This window comes from Ranitomeya variabilis, chromosome 1 (assembly GCF_051348905.1).
Source record: "Ranitomeya variabilis isolate aRanVar5 chromosome 1, aRanVar5.hap1, whole genome shotgun sequence".
NCBI lineage: Eukaryota > Metazoa > Chordata > Amphibia > Anura > Dendrobatidae > Ranitomeya > Ranitomeya variabilis.
Genome location: NC_135232.1, coordinates 513977308 through 513989650, shown reverse-complemented (window position 1 = coordinate 513989650; position 12343 = coordinate 513977308). Strand labels below are relative to the sequence as shown.

General features: G+C 44.6%; 1 protein-coding gene across 1 annotated transcript in view; it reads left to right on the top strand.

Annotated features, from left to right (window-relative positions):
• Positions 1 to 11593: 11593 nt before the first annotated feature.
• LOC143796622 (uncharacterized) overlaps positions 11594 to 12343 on the top strand; it is a 73701-nt gene continuing 72951 nt past the window's right edge. The window contains exons 1-2 of the mRNA XM_077281039.1: positions 11594 to 11695; positions 12022 to 12079. Of these exons, the coding sequence (XP_077137154.1) occupies positions 11594 to 11695; positions 12022 to 12079 (160 nt within the window). The remainder of the gene's footprint in view (positions 11696 to 12021; positions 12080 to 12343) is intronic.

Sequence of the window (12343 nt, the reverse complement as noted above, 5' to 3'; positions counted from 1 at the left end):
ACCGTTAAATAGGGCCTGAGCTGTGCATTGCAATAGTGTATTTTGTGGCCCTGATTCCCCACCCATGCTGCCGAAATACGTTACCAAAGTCGCCGTTTTCGCCTGTCAATCAGGCTGGTCTGGTCAAATGGGCGTGGTGACATCGCTGTTCCTTCCCCCAGACCTTGCTTATTTTTCCGTTGGTGGCGTAGTGGTTTGCGCATGCCCAAGGCCCAAATCCACTTCATAGGTGTGGAAAAAGAGTGCGATCTGCGCTATTCCCCTGGTGATCGGTGGGGGCGGCCATCTTCCTGTGGCCGCGCGTGCGCAGATGGAGCGCTCTGCTGCCCGGGGCTTCAGGAAAATGGCCGCGGGATGCCGCGCGTGTGCAGATGGAGATCGCAATTTTTCTGAAGCAGAGTTCGCATCTCGGCTTCAGGAAAATGGCCGCCGCGATCTCCATCTGCACACGCGCGGCATCCTGAGGCCATTTTCCTGAAGCCCCGGGCAGCAGAGCGCTCCATCTGAGCATGTGCGGCCACAGGAAGATGGCCGCCCCCACCGATCACCAGGGGAATAGCGCAGATCGCGCTCTTTTTCCACACCTATGAAGTGGATTCGGGCCTTGGGCTTTGCGCAAACCACTACGCCACCAACGGAAAAATAAGCAAGATCTGGGGGAAGGAACAGCGATGTCACCACGCCCAGCCGACCAGACCAGCCTGATTGACAGGCGAAAACGGCGGCTTTGGTAACATATTTCGGCAGCATAGGTGGGGAATCAGGGTACACAACATACACTATTGTAATGCACAGCTCAGGCCCTATTTAACGGTATTTTTATCTCATACGGAAAAAACGGGGTGACAGGTTCCCTTTAAGGTAGCTTCTGTTCTATTTATTGTTTTTTATATTATCATTTGCATTAAATTTCTTATCACTAGACTATTGTCCAACACAATCCTTTTCTTAAAATCATCTGTAGTTTAAAGAATAATTTTTGAATGGATTTCTTCCTTTGAAAAAACTGAAAATCTGACTGTCACATTTGGGTTATCAGCAGGGTGCTTCAAAATGTCCTAGCTCTAATGTCAATTATCTGTCCTCGTTGACCAAAATTGCTGTGTGTAAATTGCCATTGGATCTGATTAAAATGTCCCATCTGCCACAAAATGAATCTGACTTGCTTAAAAATGTGTCTGCGAAACACAATGATTCTAGCATGTAAACAGATATCTGAAAGACCCAGTCATCATAAGTAATAGAAAAGTTTTATTTTGGAACAATCATAACAAATGATGAAGACAAGTATATCTATTGATATACACTCACCGGCCACTTTATTAGGTACACCATGCTAGTAACGGGTTGGACCCCCTTTTGCCTTCAGAACTGCCTCAATTCTTCGTGGCATAGATTCAACAAGGTGCTGGAAGCATTCCTCAGAGATTTTGGTCCATATTGACATGATGGCATCACACAGTTGCCGCAGATTTGTCGGCTGCACATCCCAAAGATGCTCCATACAAGGCAGGATGGATCCATGCTTTCATGTTGTTTACGCCAAATTCTGACCCTACCATCCGAATGTCGCAGCAGAAATCGAGACTCATCAGACCAAGCAACGTTTTTCCAATCTTCTACTGTCCAATTTCGATGAGCTTGTACAAATTGTAGCCTCAGTTTCCTGTTCTTAGCTGAAAGGAGTGGTACCCGGTGTGGTCTTCTGCTGCTGTAGCCCATCTGCCTCAAAGTTCGACGCACTGTGCGTTCAGAGATGCTCTTAGGCCTACCTTGGTTGTAACGGGTGGCGATTTGAGTCACTGTTGCCTTTCTATCAGCTCGAACCAGTCTGCCCATTCTCCTCTGACCTCTGGCATCAACAAGGCATTTCCGCCCACAGAACTGCCGCTCACTGGATTTTTTTTCTTTTTCGGACCATTCTCTGTAAACCCTAGAGATGGTTGTGCGTGAAAATCCCAGTAGATCAGCAGTTTCTGAAATACTCAGACCAGCCCTTCTGGCACCAACAACCATGCCACGTTCAAAGGCACTCAAATCACCTTTCTTCCCCATACTGATGCTCGGTTTGAACTGCAGGAGATTGTCTTGACCATGTCTACATGCCTAAATGCACTGAGTTGCCGCCATGTGATTGGCTGATTAGAAATTAAGTGTTAACAAGAAGTTGGACAGGTGTACCTAATAAAGTGGCCAGTGAGTGTATTTCGTGGCCACCATACTCTTTAGTTAGTTGCTGACCAAACAATGGTTCAGTTGATCGTTTGGCTGGCTGCTATCTCACCTGACTCTCTAATACACAGCAGTAACACATTCTGGTACCCAATAATGCCAGAAATACTGAAGAGATCCACAATAGTAAAATAAAAGAATTTATTTTTTAAGAAAAAATATTAATAAACAGCACAATTTTAAAATAACAGAATGCCTCACAGGGGAACGCCACATTAGCTATTAGGGCTCCATCTCACTTGTGTGAAATACGGCTGAGTCTCGCAGCTTAAAACCCGGCTCTGCTGCTGGCACTCCAGAGCGGAGCGTGCGGCCGCACAGCAATACATGGAGCTGCACGCTCCGCCCCCAAGTGCCGGCGGCAGAGCCAGGTTTTCACCTACGAGACTCGGCCGTATTTCACGCAAGTGAGTATGAGCCCTTAAGGTACAGCTCTGGCAAAAATTAAGAGACCACTGCAAAATGTTTAGTTTGTCTGCTTTTTCTCTTTATAGGTATAATAGCTGTACTACCCGGCTTCGCCCGGGTTAATAACTGCGGTTAGCAAAATAGAATGTGTTAACAAAAATTTATTCTGCACACAAAAACCACAAAACAAATAGATAGAAATGTAATTAGAAAAAGTCAAAAACTAAGCTAATAGAAGCATTTAACGACATATATTTAAACACCAGAGATATTCCACAAAGATTTAACTAAATTGGCCAAGTAATGTGAAGTAATCTTCTACTACTTATTCGAGAGTCTTTTGATAAACGACGTTCTTAGTTTTCCCTTCAGATGCAAAGATGAACAGATTTTTGGCTGTTCCATCTCTTGAACAGGCCACATAAAGATGACCATGAGAAAAGCATGGAGATTGTAAATCGATTCCAACTACTTTCAAGGACTGTCCCTGAGCCTTGTTGATGGACATAGCAAATGCCAGTTGAACAGGAAACTGGAGGCATTTAAAATCAAAAGGCAAATCAGATGGAGTGAGAGGAATTGTTGGAATGAAAACAAACAAAAGTTGCTTGGAAAGGTGATCTGTCCAGTGGTTGAGTTTACTGATGCCTTGCCATCTCCAATAGTCAACAGCTGGCTGGAAAACAGTCCAGCAGAAACATTGCCTGTCATGTAGACCCTCATGTTTGTGTTTAGTGACATTTTCTTTACTTTTCTCCAAAGGTACGATGCTTTGAGACAGGCATTGAGTTCGTCTGCATGGGGTTGATCTTGGAATAACAGGTAGTGTTTGGCGGAAGTCACCTGGCAAAACAACAACTACTCCTCCCATGATATATTTGTTGCCACTCAGGTCTTGCAGCAGTCTGTCCACTGCTTCCAGAGCCCTTTTGTGTGACATGGTGCATTCATCCCAAATGATGGCACAGCATTTTTGAAGCAATTTGGCCAGTCCTGATCCCTTGGCAATATTACACACGGGGCTGTCACTATGAGACAAGTTGAGTGGTAGTTTGAATGTCGAATGTGCTGTCCTGCCACCTTTTAAAAGAGTTGCTGCAATTCCAGAAGATGCCACTACAAGTGCAATCTTTTTTTGTTGTCGAAATTTTGCCAGGAGCAAGATGATTACAAATGTCTTTCCTGTTCCACCTGGAGCATCAAGGAAGACAATCCCACCTTTGTTGGTTTCACTGAAACTTAAAATGTCCCTTTAAAAGGCGTCCCTTTGATCTGGTACCAATATTGGCTCGTTATGAGATACAAATGCTGTCAGTTCATCAATATTGTAGTTTGTTTCTATGAAAATCTCCGTACACATTTAGATGCCTTCAGGATTTCTTATTGGAGCAGGCAAACTTAGCAACTGTAAGGCTTTTCCTGACATTGCTATGCACTGATCTTCAAGGAGCATTAAAGCTTCATTGAACATTTTCTCAGTGAAGTTGATGAGTTGCTGAGGATTTTCCCTTCTAATCTGCATGAGGATGTCCTCACTGAGATCAGTTATGTACTTTGTCCAAATCTCAAAAGGATTTTAAATGCTACAGGTTGTTAGAATAATAGCAAAGAGGTGTCTTAGTCGCTTTGGGGTTTGTGTGGCTGCTGCTTCACTGAGGGTCCTGTCCCAGTGTCCATCATTTTCCAGAAGTCCTTTTCTTTGGCACGCTTCCCTGAATGTCTCACCCACATGGCCTCCGACGGTCTTCAGGTCAGAAAATGATGTAGGGCCTTAGACAACATGAAGCAACATGCGCAGGTAGAAGCACTCTGCATTTGACGGATGAACAGTGTAGATGCGACCAAGAGTATCAGTTGCTTTCACCCCTGGATAGCCTTCAATGTCAAGCCCCCGTTTCCTCCATTCCAGTGTTTTTCTGGAGGCATTCCAAGTGTAGTACTTTGGTAAATCACAGTAGAGAATTGTTTTTGCAAAAGGGTGTTGTTGACACAGCTCAAAAAATGCCAAGAGGGTGGTCTTAGGTGGTGTTAGGAGCTGCTGCTGCAAGTTTGCTAGGTTAAAGTAAATTCTCTGTCCATTTTCCAAGTGCACACTCAGATGCACAACTGGCGGGTAGCGCTCATGAATGGAGAATCCTAGTATTCTCCAAACAGCTTCATTGCTGTTTATGTACCTGACCATCTGGAATGCCTCCACTTCATCAATAATAGGTCCATTTTTCTGGAGTTCAAAAACTGCTTGATCACTTCCTTTGTGGACATATTTGCAGATATACTTGATTGATTTCATAGAGTGGCAAGATTCGACATTTATGTGGGCCTGGAAGATTTTTGAGAGCAAAGGTTTGTAAGGCACCTGTTGTCAATTTCTATCTCTTGGAGTGATGATCCAACACGCATTTTGAGCTTTGCTGTGAAACCACCATCCCCTGGCTTTCTTCTTCGGTAGACTGGATATCCATCTTGTCCTGTTTGGGTTTCTTGGACCAGGGATCGTGGGTAATGCTTTGAACACCTGCCATCAATCATACAGGGAGAATTTTTGATGAGACTCCCACACGGACAATGGATCATGTTTTTTGTGATGGTGTCAAACAGCAATGGGTCAATCTGAAGGTCTGGCAATTCGACACTGATGATATTGTCAATTTCGGTAGGCTGTATTTTTTACTTCAGCCAGATTAAGATGTGGGTGTGAGGAAGGCCTCCTTTTTGCTATTCAACTGAATACATCCAGCACTGCGTCTCACCATAAATATGTGATTTTGTGATGAGATTAGTCATTTTTGAAAGTTTCCGTTTGAAAACCGGAGCAATAAGGTCATGGCGATTCACTGTTTTTTTTGGCCTGGCAACAGGTGCCCTCCAATTTCCTCCCAGGCAGGATTTCAACTAAAGGTTTTGAAAAGATCTGGACGGCCATACTTTCTCACATAAGTCATTGCATCCTGTGTGTATTCATGCATGTGTCGTGGGCTTCCAGTGACAGTTGATGGAAGAATAACCATTTTCCCCAACTCTTTTGGATCAGCATCATTTGCAACAGCATCTCTAAGGTGAATATATTTCTCTGAAAAAAACACAACATGAAGAGCAGACTCACCAGAGCCTTGTCAGATGACAAATGCACTCGCAGGGTGCAGCAGGCCCCAATAATAAATGCTAAAGCAGCACAGGTGCAAGCTACTGATGAGAGCAACCACCCACTCGCCCAAACATTAGAGAGGTTGGCTGCCTAGTAGCAAAAATGCACACAGGTATGGCTTGCATAAGACACTATTCACACAGATAAATGTGATGCACAGTGTCTGGACAACCTATTGATCACGCCCATAGTATTAGCAGGCGTGCCATCCAGCACTATATACATACATGCAACACACACGAAACAGCATAAAGGGGCCCTCAGGCACACTGCAAAATGATAAAAAGTGCAAAAAAGATGAAAAATTAAATAATGTATATAATACGTTAGACGAGGTATTAGTTACAATTTTGGCCAAAATGGATAAGCCTGCAACCCAATGTCAAGGGTCCTCATCAACTTGCAAGTCCTACTCTAATATCAAAAACAGCTAACATAGAAAACTCAAAAAAACACAACATGAAGAGCAGACTCACCAGAGCCTTGTCAGATGACAAATGCACTCGCAGGGTGCAGCAGGCCCCCAATAATAAATGCTAAAGCAGCACAGGTGCAAGCTACTGATGAGAACAACCACCCACTCTCCCAAACATTAGAGAGGTTGGCTGCCTAGTAGCAAAAATGCACACAGGTATGGCTTGGATAAGACACTAGTCACACAGATTAATGTGATGCACAGTGTCTGGACAACCTATTGATCACACCCATAGTATTAGCAGGCGGGCCCTCCAGCACTATATAAATACATGCAACACACAAGAAACAGCATAAAGAAGCCCTGCCGCACCCTGCAAAATGATAACAAGTGCAAAAAAGATGAAAAATTAAATAATGTATATAATACATTAGATGAGGTATTAGTTACAATTTTGGCCAACCCCTCTAATGTTTGGACGAGTGGGTGGTTGCTCTCATCAGTAGCTTGCACCTGTGCTGCTGTAGCATTTATTATTGGGGGCCTGCTGCACTCTGCGAGTGCATTTGTCATCTGACAACTGACAAGTAGTGTTGAGCGATACCGTCCGATACTTGAAAGTATCGGTATCGGAAAGTATCGGCCGATACCGGCAAAGTATCGGATCTAATCCGATACCGATACCCGATACCAATACAAGTCAATGGGACTCATGTATCGGACGGTATTCCTGATGGTTCCCAGGGTCTGAAGGAGAGGAAACTCTCCTTCAGGCCCTGGGAACCATATTAATGTGTAAAATAAAGAATTAAAATAAAAAATATTGCTATGCTCACCTCTCCGACGCAGCCTGCACCTTACCGAGGGAACCGGCAGCGTTGTTTGCTTAAAATTCGCGCTTTAACTTCCTTACGTGAAGTCCCGGCTTGTGATTGGTCGCGCGCCGCCCATGTGGCTGCGACGCGACCAATCACAGCAAGCCGTGACGTAATTTTAGGTCCTTCAGTATTTTAAAATTACGTTCCGGCGTTGTGATTGGTCGCGTCGCGGTCACATGGGCGACGCGACCAATCACAAACCGTGACGTCACGGGAGGCAGGAGACGCGCGCATTTTAAAATGCGCGCGTGTCCTGCCTCCCGTGACGTCACGGCTACACCACAAAAGTATCGGATCTCGGTATCGGAATTCCGATACAGCAAATATCGGCCGATACCCGATACTTGCGGTATCGGAATGCTCAACACTACTGACAAGACTCTGGTGAGTCTGCTCTTCATGTTGTATTTTTTAGAGTTTTTCTATGTTAGCTGAATATATTCCTCTGCCCTGAGCTTCTTTTGATTTAGTCGGATATATAAAAGACGTTCACTCTCAATCTTTGCATACATGTCAACAATAAATTGGTGGAAGAGGTGTTTGCATTTCAAGATGTGATTTTCCTCTGTAAATCTGGTCATGATCCTATATGAATAGAAGTTCATGGCAGACACTTTTTTTCCTGAAGAGTTGCCTGTTGTAGGATCTGTCTGAGGTATTCCAAAGTGATAGCCATCCTGTCCCTGCCAAAAGATGATTGAATATTGCAGTGCATCATAGGACCTGTGAGTTTCTGCTACTCTGCAAACTATTGTTCATTTTCTGAAGCACAATGTCACGGTTTTAAAAATCATTACCTACAATCAAGATGGCTACCTCATCAATTGTGGGAGCATTGAAACGTCGCTGATGTTCACCTTGTGGTGTTTTGTCAGCTCGAATGACAACCTTGTAATCGTCATTTGGCATGCATTCAAGTGCAGTCTTAAAAAGTTGAACATATGGATTGTTGAAGTGAAGAAACTGCTGCAAAATAGTGACAATATCAAGGTGAGTAATAGGAATTAAAGAGCATCTCCGCTGAGCCTCTGCTTCTGCATTTCCCATGAAGAAGAGTTGAGGAAATTGAGGTTCTTCTCCTTGTAATGGAAGCAGTGAGCCAATTGAGAGATAAACCTGTCATTGCGCTTTAAATGTCGGCATAAATCCTGTTGTAAGCATTTCATTTGTTGCACCAAATGATGTCATTTGGAAGCAGGAGTTGTACTTTCTGATGTTGTCCAAGAAATACTTAGATATTGTACTGGTACCTGTCATCAGAGACTTTTGGGGATCTGGTAGTGACAGGAGAGGTGGACGTTTTATCTTGCCATTTGCACAGCATAAACCTGGCGGTTCATCTTTCCATTTCAGGGCACTGCAGTACATGCAGACCACATCCATTTTTCCTATCTGAACTTTAGGATTATCCTGATTAGCCTTCTCTCTGCTGAGATGACTCATTGGCCCTTGAGGAAGCAGCTCTCCTTTTATCTGCAAGCCTTGCTTCCCTTTCCTCAGAAAGTTAATTGGCTCTTGAGGAAGCAGTTCTTGTTCTCGTCTGCAAGCCTTGCTTCCCTTTCATCAAAAAGTTCATTAGCCTTTGAGGAAGCAGCTCTTGTTTTCATGTCTGCAAGCCTCACTTCCCTCTCCTCAGAAAGTTCATCGGCTCTTGAGGAAGCAGCTCTTGTTTTCATGTCTGCAAGCCTCGCTTCCCTCCGCTCAGAAAGTTCATTGGCCCTTGAGGAAGCAGCTCTTGTTCTCTTGTCTGCAAACCTCACTTCCCTCTGCTCAGAAAGTTCATTGGCTCTTGAGGAAGCAGCTGCTGTTCTCATGTGTGTCAGCCTTGTTTCTCGGTCTTCACATTTTTCATTGGCCCGTAATGCAGCTTTACTTTTCGCATCAGCTGACATTCGTGCCATGGAATTCCTTTTCTTATGAGGCATTATTGTGGTAAAAATAGTCAGTAACTGGCAGTTTATATATCCTCTCCCATAGAGATAATGTGACTGACATCAGCCTTTCCACCAACGGGATTTTGGATGTTTCGCCCCCAGCAGTTCGCCCCTGGGTACATTTCGCCCCTGAACATTTCGTCTCCAGCATTTGGCCCCCAGGATGTTTCGCCCCCGCACATTTCACTCCCGCACATTTTGCCCCCAGCAGTTCACCCCTGGGTACATTTCGCCCCCACATTTGGCCCCCAGGATGTTTCGCACCTGCACATTTCACCCCCAGCAGTTCGCCCCCAGCAGTTCGACCCTGGGTACATTTTGCCCCCGCACATTTCATCCCCTGGATGTTTCGCCCCCGGCAGTTCACCCCTGGATGTTTGTACCCTTGTGATTCATGAATTCCCATCCGTCATCAATGTTTCGCCCCCCATAGTTCGCACCCGGATGTTTGTACCCATGTGGTTCATGAATTCCTGTCTGTCATCAATGTTTCGCCCCCGGCAGTTCGCCGCCGGATGTTTGTACCCTTGTGATTCATGAATTCCCGTCCGTCATCAATGTTTCGCCCCCAGCAGTTCACCCCCGGCAGTTTGCCCCCGGATTTTTGTACCCTTGTGATTCACGAATTCCCATCCATCATCAATGTTTCGCCCCCAGCAATTCACCCCCGGATGTTTGTACCCTTGTGGTTCTTGAATTCCTGTCCATCATAAATGTTTCGCCCCCGGAAGTTCGCCCCCAGATGTTTGTACCCTTGTGGTTCATGAATTCCTGTCCATCATCAATTTTTTGCCCCCAGCAGTTTGCCCCCTGCAGTTCGCTCCCGGATGTTTGTACCCTTGTGATTCATGAATTCCCGTCCATCATCAATGTTTCGCCCCCTGCAATTCGCCCCCGGCAGTTCGCCCCCAGATGTTTGTACCCTTGTGGTTCATGAATTCCTGTCCATCATCAATGTTTCATCTGTTGTGAACTCTATTTTTGGGCTCCCTCTAGTGGTCACAAGCGGTACTGTGTAGTGTTGTCTTTCTGCAGGTTGCAGCATCAGCTGGTTCGTTATCCTTGGTTTGTTTCCTATTTAGCTCACCTGGATACTCAGTTCCTTGCCTGCTATCGATGTATTCAGTGCTCTTCAGATTCCTTGTGGCTACCTTGCTCCCAGTCTCTCCAAGACAAGCTAAGTTTTTGTTTGATCATTTTTTAATTATCAGCGTTCATTATGTTTTTAGTCCAGCTCACTAAAATGTGATTTCCTCGCTTGCTGGTTGCTCTAGGGGACTGAGTTTCTCCCCCCACACCGTTAGTTGGTGTGGGGGTTCTTGAAATCTCAGAGTGGATATTTTGTAAGGGTTTTTTACTGACCCCATAGATTCCCTTTTCTATTTTCTGCTATCTAGTATTAGTGGGCCTCATTTGCTGAATCTGCTTTCACCCCTGTGTATGTGCCTTCCTCTTACCTCACCGTTATTTGTTGGGGGCTTCTATATCTTTGGGGATTATTTCTCTGGAGGCAAGAGAGGTCTTTCTTTCTCTCTAGGGGTAGTTAGTTCCTCAGGCTGGCTCGAGACGTCTAGGATTTTTAGGCACGTTCACCGGCTACTTCTAGTGTGTTTGGATAGGTTCAGATTTGCGGTCAGTCCAGTTTGCCACCTCCCTAGAGCTTGCCCTATGTTTGTTACTTAGCTGGAGTAATTTGTGATCCTCAACCACTAAGGATCATAACATTGATCCCTAGCAGTTTGCCCCTGGCAGTTCGCCCCCCGGATGTTTCTACCCTTATGATTCATGAATTCCCGCCCGTCATCACTGTTTTGCCCCCAGTAGTTCGCCCCTGGTAGTTCACCCCCGGATGTTTGTACCCTTTTGGTTCATGAATTCCCTTCCGTCATCTATGTTTCACCCCCAGCAGTTCGCCCCCACCAGTTCGTCCCTGGCAGTTCACCCCTGGATGTTTGTACCCTTGTGGTTCCTGAATTCCTGTCCGTCATCAATGTTTCACCCCCAGCAGTTCGCCCCCGGGAGTTCGCCCCAAGATGTTTGTACCCTGTATTGCCCCCAGAATTTTGTGTTTGGATGTTTTGCTAGTTTGTCCTTGTGGTTCATGAATTCCCGTCAGTCATCAATCCACATGCCACAAAAGTACTTTACAGAGTGCTGCACTTTTGTGACATGTTAAATCAACTGTTTCCATCTGTTAACCTCACAACTGATTGCATTATTGTGTCAGAGCATTTTGCCCGCAAATTTAACAAGACATTTTCCAAAACTTTTCTAAAACGTTTTTGTGTTACAAAAAAAAATGTAGTGTGAATGAGGCCTGATTTAGGTGGGGAATGTAAACCACTCTAAAATCAAAACATTTTGTGAACTTTTACCTGACCCAGCACTGACCTGCTTGTTTGCAAGTTTTGTTGCAGATGTAACAATTTTCATGTCAGGTTTCCTCCTGCAAGTTACATTAGACTAGCTCTTATTCCATCTTTACATCAGAATATAGCAGTGTCTAAAATCTCTACAAAGAGAGAGGTGTACTAGCACAAAAAAATCAGTCAGCTTCCACAGCACTTCACTTTCTACAAGTATGAATTCAGTTCTATCCAAACGTGGGAAGGAGAAGTTGATCTACAAGAATCACATTTACATATTTTCCAAACGAACGGCTGATGATGTCCATTCCATCTGGGTGTGTGAAAAATGGTCGACTTGCAAGGGCCGTGTTTGTACCAATGAAGCGGTGAAAATTGGTTTGTACCAATGAATCCCCACAACCACGCAGAACAAGCAGCAAGACCTGAAGCAATCCGACTTGTCAATGAGGTGGTCACCAGGGCAAGGACAACATAGGAGTCACCACAACAGATTCTCACAGAAGTCATTTCAGGAGCCCATTCTAATGTTGTAGCACTTCTCCCAAAGAAAGAATCACTGAAGAGAACAATACGATTATCAAGGCAACTTGGCAATATTCTAAGGTTGCCCCAAACCCTTGATTAACATGTTATTCCCCAGGAGTTCCAGGGGATCAATATTGATGGCATCCAGCAGCAGTTCCTTCTACATGACTCTGGTAAGCATTTAACATTTCCATTATGCAGAATTATTGCAAAGTTTATGTTGCACAAATGTGAAAAATTATATATTACAAAGAGCTGATATAGAATACTATTTGATTTTTTTGCCTTAAAGGGAAACTTTGAGGTTAGTATAATGTAGGATGAGACCTACTGATTCCCACTATGCCTCACTTGTTTAGTTGCAGTTTAATTCTCTGCTCAGCTTCAAAGTAGAAGTCCTGTCTTTAAGATACAGTGGTCTGCCATGTTCATAAGCA